The sequence below is a fragment of the Pelodiscus sinensis genome, chromosome 2, assembly GCF_049634645.1.
Source record: "Pelodiscus sinensis isolate JC-2024 chromosome 2, ASM4963464v1, whole genome shotgun sequence".
NCBI lineage: Eukaryota > Metazoa > Chordata > Testudines > Trionychidae > Pelodiscus > Pelodiscus sinensis.
In genome coordinates this window covers 224,922,020-224,938,118 of record NC_134712.1, presented here as the reverse complement: position 1 = coordinate 224,938,118, position 16,099 = coordinate 224,922,020, and the positions used below count along the sequence as shown (strand labels likewise).

The 16,099-nt window shown below is 45.4% G+C and overlaps 1 protein-coding gene across 1 annotated transcript in view; it reads right to left on the bottom strand.

Annotated features, from left to right (window-relative positions):
* Positions 1-16,099, bottom strand: part of GPR158 (G protein-coupled receptor 158) — a 330,476-nt gene that overhangs the window by 298,733 nt on the left and 15,644 nt on the right. The window contains exon 2 of the mRNA XM_006115288.4: positions 6,710-6,815. Coding sequence (XP_006115350.2) covers positions 6,710-6,815 — 106 coding nt within the window. The remainder of the gene's footprint in view (positions 1-6,709; positions 6,816-16,099) is intronic.

The window sequence follows — 16,099 nt, the reverse complement described above, 5'->3', positions numbered from 1 at the left end:
TTTAAAGATTCCTTTTTATCTCTCTCTGCTTCTTTTAACCTAGTGAGGAGGGCTTTAAACTAGGTTCAATGGGGACAGGTAAGGAAAGCCCACAGGTAAGTGGAGAACATGGAGACCTGGGAGATGGGTCAGAAATGTGAGGGAGCGTGGGCTATAATGGCAGAGAGAATGGAGGGTCAGGACAAAACTGGGAGGCAAGGTCAAATCAGTATCTTAGATGCCTATATACAAATGCGAGAAGTATGGGTAATAAGCAGGAAGAACTGGAAGTGCTAAGAAATAAGTACAATTATGACATTGTTGCCATCACAGAAACTTGGTGGGATAATACACATGATTGGAATGTTTGTATAGAAGGGTACACCTTGCTCAGGAAGGATAGACAGGGAAAAAAGGGAGGAGGTGTTGCCTTATATATTAAAAATGAACACACTTGGAGTGAGGTGGAGATGGATATAGGAGACAGAAGTGTTGAGAGTCTCTGGGTTAGGCAAAAAGGGGTTAAAAACAAGGGTGATGTCATGCTAGGAGTTTATTACAGGCTACCTACCCAGGTGGAAAAAGTGGATGAGGCTTTTTTTAAACAACTAACAAATAACATCCAAAGCCCAAGATTTGGTGGTGATGGGGGACTTCAACTATCCAGATATATGTTGGGAAAATAACACAGCAGGGCACAGGCTATCCAATAAGTTCTTGGACTGTATTAGAGACAACTTTTTATTTCAGAGGGTTGAAAAAGCTACCGGGGGGAAGCTGTTCTAGATTTGATCCTAACAAATAGGGAGGAACTGGTTGAGAATTTGAAAGTGGAAGGCAGCTTGGGTGAAAGCGATCATGAAATCATAGAGTTCACAATTCTAAGGAAGGGTAGAAGGGAGAAGAGCAAAACAGAGACAATGGCTTTCGGGAAGGTGGATTTTGGTAAGCTTGGAGAGCTGATAGGTAAGGTCCCATGGGAATCAAGACTGAGGGGAAAAACAACTGAGGTGAGTTGGCAGTTTTTCAAAGGGACATTGTTAAGGGCCCAAAAGCAAGCTATTCTGCTGCGTCGGAAAGATAGAAAATATGGCAAAAGACCGCCTTGGCTTAACCACAAGATCTTGCATGATCTAAAAATAAAAAAGGAGTCATATAAAAAATGGGAAGTAGGACGTATTACAAAAAATGAATATTGGCAAACAACACAGGAATGAAGGGGCAAGATTAGAAAGGCAAAGGCACAAAATGAGCTCAAACTAGCTACGAGAATAAAGGGAAACAAGAAGACTTTTTATAAATACATTAGAAGAAAGAGGAAAACCAAGGACAGGGAAGGCCCACTGGTCAGAGAGGAGGGAGAAACAGTAACAGGAAACTTGGAAATGGCAGAGATTCTTAATGACTTCTTTGTTTTGGTCTTCACCGAGAAATCTGAAGGAATGTCTAACATAGTGAATGCTAGTGGGAAGGGGGTAGGTTTAGAATATAAAATAAAAAAAGAACAAGTTAGAAATCACCTAGAAAAGTCACCAGGGCCTGATTAAATGCATCCTAGAATACTCAAGGAGCTGATAGAGGAGGTATCTGAGCCTCTAGCTATCATCTTTGGAAAATCATGGGAGACAGGAGAGATTCCAGAAGACTGGAAAAGGGCAAATATAATGCCCATTTATAAAAAGGGAAATAAGAACAACCCAGAAAACTACAGACCAATTAGTTTAACTTCTGTGCCAGGGAAGATAATGGAGCAAGTAATTAAGGAAATCATCTGTAAACCCCACATTATTATTGAGTTTTTTTATTTTGATAGCCTCTCTAATCTCCCTTAGCATTTCAACATCACTATCACTGTACTGGTCAGGTGGTTGATAATATATCCCTACTGCTATATTCTTATTAGAGTATAGAATTACTATCCACAGTGATTCCATGGAACATGTTGATTCATTTAAGATTTTTACTTCATTTGATTCTATATTATCTTTCACATATAGTGCCACTCTGCCACCCGCACGACCTATTCTGTCCTTTCAATATATTTTTTTTATCCTGGTATAATTGTCCCGGTATGATTGTCCTCATTCCACCAGGTTTTGTTAATCTCCTCCTTTAATACGAGGTACTCTAGTTCACTCATTTTATTATTTAGACTTCTAGCATTTGTGTAGAAGCACTTTAAAAAACTGCCACTGTTTATTTGTCTGCCCTTCCGTGATGTATTAGATTCTTGTATATGTGATTTTTTCTTGTCTGATGTGGCCCATACTTTATCATCTCCCCTTCTCTCTTTCTGACTAAAACGTAGAGAATCTCCATCAGTGGACTCTCCTCTAAGAGAAGTCTCCATCTGATCTATGTGCTCCTTCACACTAATCGGCTTTCCCCCATCTCTCAGTTTAAAAACTGCTCTATGACCTTTTTAATGTTTAGTGACTGCAATCTGGATCTACCTTGGTTTAGGTGGAGCCCATCCTTCCTGTATAGGCTCCCCCTATCCCAAAAGTGTCTCCAGTTCATAATAAATCTAAACCCCTCCTCCCTACACCATCGTCTCATCCACGCATTGAGATTCTGAAGTTCTGCTGCCTACCTGGCCCTGCGCATGGAACAGGAAGCATTTCTGAGAATGCCACCATGGAGGTCCTGGATTTCAGTCTCTTTCCTAGCAGCCTAAATTTGGCCTCCAGGACATGTCTCCTACCCTTCCCTATGTCATTGGTACCTACATGTACCATGACCACCGGCTCCTCCCCAGCACTACACATAAGTCTATCTAGATGCCTCGAAAGATCTGCAACCTTCGCACCAGGCAGGCAAGTCACCATACGGTTCTCCTGGTCATCACAAACCCATCTATGTTTCTAACAATCGAATCACCCACTACTAACACCTGCCTCTTCCTAACAACTGACATTCCCTCTCCCGGAGAGGTATCCTCAGTGTGAGAGGATACCATAACATCCTTTGGAAGGATCCCAACTATGGGATGGCTTCCCTCTGCTCTCATTGACTGCTCTCTTCCCCTAAGCCTTTCATCCTCCTTAACAGCGCTGGGGCTCTCAGACTGGAGGTGGGACAGTACTACAGTGTCCCGGAAAGCTTCATCAATATACTTCTCTGCCTCCCTTAGCTTCTCCAGTTCAGCCCCCCAGGCCTCCAAAGCCCAAACTCGGTCTGTGAGGGTCAGGAGCTCCTTGCACCGGATGCACACATACGCCACCTGCCCACAGGGCAGGTAATCATAAGTTTATGGATGACACTAAGCTAGGGGGAAAGGTAGATACATTGGACGGTAGGAATAGGGCCCAGAGTGACCTAGACAGATTAGAGGATTGGGCCAAAAGAAATCTGATGAGGTTCAACAAGGACAAGTGCAGAGTCCTGCACTTGGGACGGAAGAATCCCAAGCATTGTTACAGGCTGGGAGACTGACTGCCTAAGTAGCAGTTCAGCAGAAAAGGACCTGGGGATTACAGTGGATAGCAAGGTGGATATGAGTCAACAGTGTGCCCTTATAGTCAAGAAGGATAACGGCATATTAGGTTGCATTAGAAGGAGCATTTCCTGCAGATCTAGATAAGTGATTATTCCCCTTTATTCGATACTGGTGAGGCCACATATGGAGTACTGCATCCGATTCTGGGGACCCCACTACAGAAAGAATGTGAGTGCATTGGAGAGGGTCCAGTAGAAGGCAACAAAAATGATTAGGGAGCTGGAGCACATAACCTACGAGGAAAAATTAAGGGATTAGGGCTTGTTTAGTCTTCAGAAGAGAAGGGGGAAGGGGATCTGATAGCAACCTACAGCTTCCTGAAGGAAGGTTCCAAAGAGGATGGAGAGAAGCTGTTCTCAGTAGTGTCAGGTGGCAGAACAAGGAGCAATGGTCTCAAGTTACAGTGGGGGAGGTCTAGGTTGGATACTAGGAAAAACTATTTCACTGGGAGGGTGGTGAAGCACTGGAACAGGTTACCTAGGGAGGTGGTGGAATCTCCATCCCTAGAGGTTTGTAAATCCCACCTTAACAAAGCCCTGCCTGGTGTGATTTAGTTGGGGCTGGTCTTGCTCTGGGCAGAGGGCTGGACTTGAGGACCTCTTGAGGTCTCTGCCAGCCCTAGAATTCTGTGATTCTATGAGAAGTGCTATGAGACAGCGTGATGCTGCAGAAATGCTGTTAGGGAAAGACTGCAGCAGCTGCAAAAGTAGCAACAGCAAAGGAAGAATGGCATCTTAGACTGAAGAGTCTATCCAAAAAGCCCAGAATGAAACAACAAGACAGAGTGACCGACACTGTAATGGCAAGTAGAGAAGTCCCTGAGGGTACGTCTACACAGCAGGGCTAAAGTCAAATTAAGCTATGCAACTTCAGATTGTGTAGCTTAAGTTGAAAATAGCTTAACTAGGCAGGAAATGGACTTCCCTTACTCCTTGTGAAATGGGCATTACCATGAGTCAGAGTAAGAAGTCCTCCAGATCCACATTATTTCCAAATTACGGTAAAAGCTTGCAGTGTAGACATGTGCTATGTTATTTCAGAATAACGTTTGTTATTCTGAAATAACGCTGCTGTGTAGATGGACCCTGAGAGTTTGTTATTGATAGAAAAGTGTCACTAACAGGTATTTATGAGATTTGAAATAATCAGATTTTGCTGTGGAAGGGTCATTGCCAGTAATTTCACAGCAGTATAATCTTGTTTAACTAACCATCCAAAAAAATTTTAGCCAAAGTTCAGTTATGTCCCTTGAGGTACAATATTTGCATTAAAAGTTCTTCATATGTTTGAAAATTTGTTTCTCTATATACCAGGTTTGCTTGTTCTACAGAAACAAGTGGCACGTTGCCATAGTTTAAAGAGAGTGGGCCAGAGAATGGGGTGGGGGAGGAGGGGTCTCTTTTACATTTAGAGATTAAGTACACAGTAAACAGAATAGAACCGTAAAAGTTGCCTACTAGATAATGCCAATGGTCCACCAATTCCAGTGCCTGAAGTGGCCAGCATAAGATATTTTAGAGGATCTGTGATTTCTAAACCATACCCTTCAACTCTGATCCAAATCCAACTAAGTCAATGAAGAGAAACTCTCATTAATTTAAATGGGCTTTGGATCAGGCTTAAAGCAACCTACAGTACAGGCTGGATTTCAACACTTTCAAATGACTGGAATTTACTAAACAATTCTGTCTGTTATGCACAAGACTAGACCAGATCATACACTCTGAATTATATGATCTCTACATGAGTAATAGGACTAAGAGTATTCAAATACTATGGCAATGAGTTTGATAAAAGTACTTAAACAGCTCATGGGATATTACGAAGCCTAATAAAATAATCTTATTGATAATTGATTGCACAAAAATGCCCCTAAAATCATCGGACTAGGATACTGAGGTGAAGAATTGACCAACTTCTTTTACTAAGTTTCTTCCTACTATTTCCTCTTAGTCTTTTCTACATTCTCCAAATCCTCCATAGAGGAACTTTCTATTTGCTGCTTAGGCATAAAATTGTGCCTAAAGGTTTGTTGTTATGCTAATTAAATATGTTTAAAAATATATGAGATGAAGCAAGTTAAATTAAAACATACAAGTTAAACTTTGGTGGGAGGGAAGAATCTGTCCCAAGGAAGAACAGAAGAAGCTAAGAAAGGACTCTGTGCTAGAACACGGAAAATATATTTTTTTTAATAACTACTGAAAAACTCCCCAAAATATAGAAAAAGTAGTTGGGTACCCAATTCCAATTGAAAGTAAAGGGGAATGAGACAAGATTCCAATCTGTATCCCCCCCATATAAATAATCCAATAATAAGCCAAGAATATAATGCTCAGTATTCCAGTTTCAAAGTCTCATTGTGTACGGGTGAGTGTCCACTTTGGATGAACTATGATGTAGCTACAAGCTGAACCGATCACAGACCCTTGAGGGAGAGGGACTGAGGAGGGAGAGAAGTGATACAGGAAGAAGTAGAACACTGAAATATTTATTCAGTTCTGTCAAATTGTTATCATTTCTGTTTTCAAAGAAAAAATTACAAATTTTCCCTCTTAGTGCATATTAAGCTTCCAAATGCATATACAAAAGAAAGGGGGGACTGCCCAGTCAAAAGTAATACACTTTCCTTGCATGGCTATTCTAAGACATTGTATAAAGTGATGCCTATTGTTTGATTCTCAAGCAGAACTTCATAAGCCATAGCAGCAAAGAAGATTATCAGTGCAAACACTGTTATGTCTGAACAATAAGGGAGATTCAGTTTTATGTTGTGCTCATATTCCTACTATTCTTACACTACCATACACTTAAACCTCTTTAATCCTCAATCCTGAGTTTACCAGGTTAGGGAAGGCATTGTGTGGCCTGAGCATGAGGAGATGGGGCACTTACCTGCTGCCCCACTCCAGAGGCATATGTGGCTCCGTGCTCCCCTGCTGGTATGGAAGTGGCAAGGGAAAGTGGTTTTGCATGCTGCCGTTCTCCCAACTGGTGGGGAGAGGGAATGGCAACGTGCAGAGCCACATCCTCCTCTGTACCACAGGTGTTTCTGGATAAAGGACACCCCCAGCATGGAGGTTTAAGTGTAATACCTTGAGGCACAGAAAACCCTTTACAACATACTGCCTGCAAAGAAAAATAGTAAACAACACAACACACAGTCAAAGTGTTACATGATGGAAAGATAGTTTTGACTATTATAGTTTTACAATTCTCTAATATTCTTACCTCGGAATTGTTGAGATGGCATTTGTGAGTTCCTGAAAACCATCCCTCACTTGAACACTGGTCAATATCCACTTTCTGCAGATTTATGTCAACTTTGACAACACCTCTGAAACAAGAAAGCCATAATTAGTATAAGGTATTTAGAACAATTGGTTCAACTTTTATATCTGTGAATTGTCTGCATGTATGGATCACAAACCAGAATGACACCATTACACCTTCATTGTATTTGGTATGAAATGTTTAACCTAAATGTTTTACTGGATTTGGTAAAGGACCTGAAAAAAAAAACGGTTCTGAGGTAATGCCTGCAGAGCGATCCTCTGTGATATTAGAGCTCCCTGACATGAATCATCATGGAACCAGAACTCAGAAGATCATTCTCTGGGATCTACAGCAATAGATAGTAAAGGTAAAATGGCAGGTAAGAATAAATTATACACTCAGGTAATATGAAGTATCTCTATTGTTCAAGGTTTAGCACCTAGCAATGGGCCAAGGTAAGTATGATCAATAGCCTGCACTTCTGACCTTCAGTTCTGATTTTCCAGGCAGAATATATCTGAGATATAGATGGGATGCGCTCTGGAGGAAGATAGCTTTATTTTCCAGGTAATACAATAAGCATAACACAACTGCCAGCCACATCATTCTAAGACTAGCACTCTAACAAATGACCTGGATGCCCCTATTGTCTAGTCTAGAGGAAGTGATTTACCAAGATAACAAGACCCAAATCCTGCTCTTGTTGAAGTTCATAGAGAACACTCTCATTGATTTCCAAGTAGCTCAATAAATCCTAAGGGAGCAAATAAAGCATGTCCTTTGGAAAGAGTTCCTTTACTTTACTGCAAACTGTTTTATTATCCAATACACACAGCACTTTAGCCCCAGCCTGATTTGTCATTTGATTTACTTGCCTCATTTAGTTACCATTTCAATTTCCCATTTTGCATCATGTGATTTCTGTTCTGTATTTCACTAATTGACTGAGCACTTACTTTGCCAAAGCTACCTCCCATCACTCCCACCTTAAACCTTCATCTCTGTCCCCACCCTGTCACACTATCCTCACTATTTTTCTTTGACCCATCTGCTGACTGAGCTTAAGTTGCTTACTCTCTTCCTTGCTCAGATGATACTACCAAAAACTACAGCTGGCCAAATAAGGAAAAACATTTGAAATTTCAAAGTCATTTTTTCCCGAAGTAACTTTTTATCTTAGTTCATCCCCAGCCTTGGTCTTTTGGGAAAGGGCAGCTCACCAATAATAGGGTCCCCAACTGGGGATTTCTCATTTCCTCCACATGTGAAAAACACAAATGTTGTGATTAAAGTCTCCTGGCTGTGAATCTATTTTTACTAGTCTCCTCAGAGGGATGGGATCTCCCCACCCTTGGGAACAGACAAACCTCCCTCAAAAGTGGAAAGACTGCCTTACCTAGTCCCCACACAAAACGTGTACAATGGACCCCTGAACATAACCTCAAGACCCTCTAGGTGGTCAAGATGTTAGCAAGGAACCCCAGAGTCCTGAGCTGGATTCCCTGCTATATCACAGACTACACAGTAGGTCTCAGACCCATCATTTAACCTCTCAGTGCCTCCACTTAAGTTCTTTATCTCACAGAGGTTCTGTGAGGATAAATATGTTAAAAAGATCATGAGGTGCCCAGAAACTAGAGATGTAAACAACTAGTCGCTTCCCCTGCCTTGCTGCCTCTGTAACAGACACACCAAAGGCGGGAGGGGAGCACTGTCTCTGCAGTGGGGCAGGGGATGCAGAGGGGCAGTGAGGAACCTGTGCAAGCAGGGACCGAAGCAGTCCCGCTGGCACTGGGTCCCCTGCTGCTGTTCCTCTCCCTTTGAAATGTACAAGAGCCACATGCAGCTCTTGTCCATTTCAAAGGGAGAGGCGCAGGAGGGAAAATCAAATTAAGATATGAATTTCAGCTATGTCAATTGCGTAGCTGAAGTTGAATTAGCACCAAAATCTGAATTAAGCTGTCTAAACAGCAGGAAGTCGAAGGAAGAACATTCTTCCTTCGACTTCCCTTGCTCCTTGTGAAAAGAGGGTTACAGGAGTTGGAGTAAGAAGTCCTCCATCTTGATATTATTTCAAAATAATGTCTTGCTGGGTAGATGGTCACTATGGCATTTTGAAATATTGTCAGTTATTCCGAAATAACACAGCTGTCTAGACGTTCCGTAGATGTGTAAAAGGATCCTCTACTCCTCCCCTCCCCCCCACAGCACCACACTTAAACCATCTGATTCTGGTTCTGAAGAGCCCTGCTGCATAGCACCTCAGTGACCACAAATATCTAGCCCTGACTGCATGTTATTGAGCATCTTTAGGGCCTGATTCTCCGTTGCCCTGTATTTTGTATATTAATTTACACTACTATTAAGCAAGGATACGATGCTACCATTCTGAATCAACAGCATTTTATATCCTCTTTACACTCATGTAAATAATTTCTCTGTTGTCCTTCACTTTGTGAAGTGAGTCCTTGGTATCTAGGAAATTCAAAAGGATGCTTCCAGTATATACACCAAACAAATGAGCAAGCATGCTCTGAAGAATCATACTCATGTGCCAGGAATTTAAAAGCTTTCCTCATAAAAAGTTTCTCCCTCAGTATTAAAAGATTCCTTCCACTGAAAACAGACTGATCCAATTTCCAGTTAATCACACTGCATTACAAACACCTCAAAAGAGACAGTGTGAAAAACAAAATATGTTCAAAGTGCAGCTGTCTAGCTTAAAAAAGAGAAAAGAAGAGAGATTCCTTATTTTCCCTTAGAACAGTCAGTGGAATGAATTAGTACTGAGGAGATTTATGTTTATCTTCAGAGATTATTACATATCTGTTACTAGTATTTGACTCTTTATCCTGTGTTTAATTATAAAGATTTTAGAGCAGTGTTTTTGTAAGGGCTATTATATAATATTTGTGGCAAAAATTCTGTAATAAAATGTGATACTAGTTAGAATAATTTGCAGAGCATAAAGTTAACAAAATGTTCAATGCTGAATCCTCAAGCTCATTAAAGTTTAAAAAAAGCCAAACTATGCTAAAATACACAGCTTCGTTTTGCAGCCAATTATTTTATGAAAAAACCCATACCAATGTAAAGTCTTTCTGCTACCAAATATAGAGATATCCCTACAGGCTATGGATTCCCAGCCCACCCCTTTCAACCAGTGCTCATGGCCTTCTTGAATCTGTGTCCTAATGAAGTATATAACATTAGTTGGGTATTCTCCAAATGTAACATGCTAATTTCAGGTTAGGAATCCAATTGTTTAACATCCATTTTTAAAATCGTACATGTTTATTATTCCAACAGTATTACTCACAAACAATTAAAACCCTCTTAAACTATGTCTATAATACCACAATCTTTTCAGTGGTGTTATACAAACTAATTCAATTTCACAAGCACCTGTACGAAAAGGAAATATTAATATCCCAATTTCACAAGTTGAGATACAGAGTCACAAATGCACAACATTACTTTTTTGAGACCAGACAAGGAGCTGGAGGCACAGCCGGGATAGAACCTCAGGCTTAATTCACTAGAACTTACTGCCTTTTTTGGTAAAAGCACAGTCTATGCAAGTAAGAAAGATAATCATAAAACAGCAACAGAGCAAAAAACTCATTTAATCCTTTGGGCCATTTATGGCTAAATTCAGACCTGCTATAAGCAAGTGAAACTCCACTGAAGTTAACAATTACACTGTTTTACAGTCTAATTCATAAATGGAGGAGATTTTATCTGACATTTAAAGCCACACCTCTCAGGCCTATTTTTACCTTCTTCATGCAAAACATATTAAAGTTCTTATGGTCAGCTATAAATTACATAGTATTTGGCAGACATTTTTAGATTCATTGTTATAAATTCATCATTCATTTTTACATGAATATATTTACTTCATATCTCTGTATAAATCTACATCTATCTTCTAAAATACATTCAGAAGTGCATATTATATTTGCTTAAATGAGGGGCTTGGGGACTGTTCAGCCCTCCACAGCCTGCTTCAAATAAAATCAAAAGATCTTCCATATTTCAGATGGTTGATGCCTCAGAAGGGTGAGTTTGGCCAGGAATAGTAAAATGTGGCTTACAAGTCTAATATTTTATATCTAATGTAGTTGTGGGTGGATCAAGCTTCCTGAGCAGAGCTGATTAAACTTGACAGTGTTTCCAACTCCCCAACCATGTGCAAAACAATAAGGTTGTGTCTACATTGGCAAGATTTTGCGCAAAAGCAGTCACTCTCACACCAGGGACATCCAGCCCGGACCCTCGAGCAGGTCGGAGCTAAGGTAAAAGAGCTGCACCTGGGCTATGTCCGGGCCAGCGAGGGCCAGGGGGCAGGAGCTGACAGCTGCCCCCACTACCAGCGGCTCCACTGCATCCTGGGCCAGGCAGCACCCCACGGACCATCTGTACCCGTGGACACGAGCAGGCGCCCCTCCCCCCCCCCCCCCCCCCCCCCCCGTCACCAGGCCCAGCGAGGCGGGGGAGGAAGACGAGCCAGCCAGCGGATCAGATGAGGAGGATGACCAGGGCAGCAGCGTGACACTGCAGCTCGAGGTCTTCTCCAAGAGCCCCAATGTCTCCCATGCATCCTTGGAGGCCGGGGAAGGATCCAGTGGTGAGTGTTGCACTTTGGACTCACAAGGGTGGGAAGGAGCCAGGCACCCGGGGGGGCAGGAGGGGAAGGGAGCGTCACTTAGGCAGCGCGAGCTGCACGCTGTGTAGCATTAGCAGTATGCAGCACGTGCAGCCATGTGCAGCCTGGTGACCGAGTGGCACATAGCCACGGCAGGCAGCTCCAGGGCACACCTGGGACCGTGCTGCTCACTCACGTCCGGACCAGGGGGGAAGGGTAGATACCGGCTGGAACCAGCCAGGGCCCCAGGGGCTCAGGCCACAGCCCACAACTCTGCAAGGGTGCAGCACACAGAACAGCACACTGTTCCATGCCTGGCTGCGAGGCACAGCCAGCTGCTCCTGGGAAAACCGCAGCATCACAACCCTGTGAGCATGGTCCCCACTGAGTCCCTCGTCTGCTCCCGGTGCCTTGGCTGGCCCCCCGAGGGAAGTCCCCACTGCGGCCACACACTTCCCTCGGCTACTGTATGTGAGGGCTAGTGGGAGGGGGAGGGGGGAAGCATTTGGGCCATTTCTAGGGCCACCTGAGTTTCCCAGCAAGGATGGCACGCTCCCCAGTCACCCCTGGTTCCATCCAGGAGAGAGCCATGTGATGGGGGATCTGAGCGCCCAGACCACGTCTGCCATATGTGCTCCCAGGCACTGTGTGGGGATTCATCTTGCTCCCTGTCAAACACCACTGATTAGCCCAAAGCCTCACAGCCTCCCCGGCAGGGAGTTCCACAGGTTAACACAACACACGCGCCCTCCCACCCCCCAAGGGGCCAGGACACAGACTGGTGGTTACAATACATGGAGGAGCACCCTTCTCGGGGGGCAGTGCTCTATGCAAACATATAACACGGGGGAGGGGAGAAGAGCATGGGCTCAAGCCACAGTACCGTGGTGTCACCTGGCTTCAGGGGCAGAGGGCATGGGGTGCAGGGACGGTGGCCGGGCTGCCTGACTGACCCATACTTTTCTCTGTTTCCTGCAGCAGGACCGAGCAGGAGCGGGGAGACCCTCCAGCCCTGCAGCAGCGGCAGCACCCCCAACCACCCAGATCCCAGGCCGGCGGGTCCGGCAGCGGGACCAACTGCTTCGGTGGCACGTCCAAGCTGTAGAGCGAATAGAGGCAGCCATCACCCAGTGGGTGGAGGTGGACCTACAGTGGCACCAGCAGGCCTGGCACCACTTCCAGGCCCATTGTGACCAAGTGGCAGATGCGATCACTGCCCTCATGGCTCACATTGGCCATGCCCCATCCACCCATCATCCCTCCTTTCCAAATGCCCGTGCCTCCCCCTCCTGCTCCCGCCATCCCCCCAGCTCCTGCTGCCCCTCCTGCTGTCCCTCCTGCTCACTTCCCTGCTCCTGCTGCCCCTCCTGCCCACCTGCCTGTGATGCCTGCCCCAATGCGGCTGGACCCACACGTGCTGGTCCAGCCCAGAAGAGGAGGTCACAGGGGCCACCCCTTCAGCACTAGCTCCCCTCCCCTCTCTCAGTTCAGAGTCCCCTTCCCCTCACAGTTCAGAGGCCCCTTCCCAATGTAAATAAAAAGTTCAAAGTTTGTTTTCCAAAAAAACCTGTCTTGGTTGTTTATTGGGAGGTAAGGGGAGGGGAGGAGAGAAGGGTTGGGGATGGGAGGGAGATGGCAAGGGAGACAGAGGCGACCCTACTACGGGGCCTGGGAGAACATCTCCGTCAGGACCTTCCGGATGCGCACCCCATCATGGTGTGCCTGGCGGATGGCAGCTGTGCGGGGCTGTTCAAAGGCCTGGCCCTCGTCTGCCATCCATGCCGGGAGGAAGGCCTCCCCCCTCTGCTCCACAAGACTGTGGATCACGCAGCACGCGGCCACTACCTCCGGGACATTCCACTCACCCATCTCCGGACAGGTGAGCAAACAGCGGAACTGGGCTTTCAGGTGCCCGAAGGCACACTCTACTTGGTTGCAGGCTCAGTTGAGGTGGTCGTTGAACCGTGCCCGGTTGTGGTCCATCCGCCCCGTGTAGGGCCGCATTAGCCAGGGCAGCAGGGGTTAGGCTGCGTCCCCCACAATACATGTGGGCATTGGCATGTCCCCGACAGTAAATTCCCGCTGGGGGAAAAACGTGCCCGCCTCCAGCCTGTCAAACAGGCCGGAGTTTCTTAGAATGCGGGCGTCGTGTGCCCTGCCAGACCAGCCCGCATAAATGTCCAGGAAGCGGCCACGGTGGTCCATGAGGGCCTGGAGTATGATGGAGAAGTACCCCTTTCTGTTTATGAAATGGGCTGCTCGATGCTCCAGGGCACGGACGGGGATGTGGGTTGCATCCAGGGCTCCCCCGCAGTTGGGGAACCTCAGGGCAGCAAAGCCAGCCACCGTAGCCTCCACGTCGCGCAGGCGGATGACTCTCTGGAGCAGGATGTCATTGATGGCACAGACAACCTGCAGTAGGGTGCAGAGAAACACAGGGGAACACATCACATAAGGCAGGGTGAGTGCGTGCTCCCTTGGCCCCCCCCCCGTGATGCCCTCTGTCCTCACACACACACACACACGCACGCACCAGGGCCACCCCCCCACCAGCAGGCCTGTGCAAGGGAGGGACGGCCCAAACCCCTGGGTGACCCAGCCTGGAGTCTTGCCTTCCCCTGGGCATGGAGTGCAGCACTCTCCCCCCACGCCTCCTGGGACTTACCTGCATGACGACGACACCGACGGTCGATCTACCCACCCCGAACTGGTGTGCCACCGATCGGTAGCTGTCCGGGGTGGCCAGCTTCCATAGTGTGATGGCGACCCTCTTGTCCACCGGGATGGGTGCCGGCAGCCGGGTGGTGGTTCTCTGGAGCGCAGGGGTGAGCCAAGCACACAGCTCCAGGAACGTCTGCTTTCGCGTGCGAAAGTTCCGGAGCCATTGCTGGTCGTCCCATTGCCCCAGGACCAGGCGGTCCCACCAGTCGGTACTGGTGTCCAGTCTCCACAAGGACCACGGTGGGGTGGGGATGGAGTCCAGAGTGACCTGCACCTCGAGGTCCTGGAGGAGGAGTGCAGCAGCCTGGAGCAGCAGCTGCAGGCACTCCAAAATGGCCGGAAGGGGGCCAGAGCAGGCACAATGCCACCTCTGCCTCCATGGCACAAGAAACGAGCGTAGATCAAAAAATCAGCCAAAGGCACAAAGCAGTGGTGACCAATAAGGCAGAGGGCAAACACAAATAGAACTGCTATGGCTGTCAGTCCCTGCAAGAGGTCCTAAAGCACGCAGCAGGAGAGAAACAGATGTCCGGGGAGATCCCTTTAAGCATGTGTCTCAAAGGAGCTCCAGCCCCCGCCCCCAGAAAGGGCTGGTGCCCTTTTGCCCTCTTCAAAATGGTTCCAGGCTTCTGCATCGTTCTTACGATGAGTCCCGGACCAATATAGATTCTCTCTTGCGCAAATACTCTAGCGCAAAAACTCTTGCATTAAAAGTATTTGCTCAAAATCTTGCCAATGTAGATATAGCCTAACAAACTATCTGGGTACATGTGATCGCTCACAGCATTCAATTAGCTCCTAACTCTTCCAAACACAAATTCCACCACTCAGTTATCTCATGTAGATTTGTACCATTTTTTTTCTGGACCACTCTGGAATCTTTTTAAAAACAAAACAAAACAAAACAGAAACAGCAGCCAGTCCTTCGAAGTATGTATTTCAATAGGACACTGCATAAACAGAAGAGTACAGCCCTGTGAAGGAACTTGCAGGACTGCAGCCAAATTCACTTGCCCATGATAAAGCAGAGGTTTTGCAAATGTCTCTCAAACATTAGCTAAAGATTTTCTTCTGCCTACGGTGAAGAAACTGGTTCACCTGCTGAAAGACCTGTGATGAGTCATCCTTATTAGAACTTCAGCAGCCTCACCTGGGATAATTTACAGGTGCCTCAGGGAAGCAAGGCTTTACTTCCTGTTGAGGAAGAGAGCTTATCCCTTGTGTAGATTTTGTTTTTAATTGGGGAGGATTCCTCCCAGAATTTTTTTTTCTAACAGAAGTAGGATGCATGAGAGGGAAAAAAGGTGATTTATGAATTCCCAATCATTCTAAGAGTGGGGGGAGGGGGTAAAACTGCAAAGTCTTTGTCTGCAACAGTAGGCTGGGTTGTGAGCAAGCTGTTGTAGAATTCCTACAATGATTAAGAGCTATGGAAAAAGAGGACAAAAACAACTGTAGCTAGAGGTGGTTACATGTGAGAACAGCAGGTACACAGGACTCAGAGCAATTAGGGACTGTAAATGCAGAACAAGCATTTGAATGTAATTTGATTTATTTTAGCTTGAGGAATTTGCAACTAAGGTACTCTACCCCTTGCTACACTAGAATAATGCATCATCCTAAGTACTCTCCACAGAGAACCAAGAGAGAAACACATTTCTTATCATCCCTTTACCACACACAAGATAGTTGGAAAGTCTAACTTTATTTCTGTGAGAAGTTTCAAGTTAAATGATTTTGCTCAAACATTCCCATAGAAAGTTGTGATTTCCTCAACAAAACAAAATTCAAAACAGGGTTGTTTCAAAGGGAGGGTTTTGTTTTCATTTTATTTTGATTTTTTAAAAACATTTCAATTTGAAACAATGTTTTTTCATTTTTTTGGTTGAAAATTGTCAAATCAAACTTTTCACATTTTGATTTTGGTAAAGCTTAATTTATTTTTTTAAATTGACAAAATATCGAATTGGTTCTGA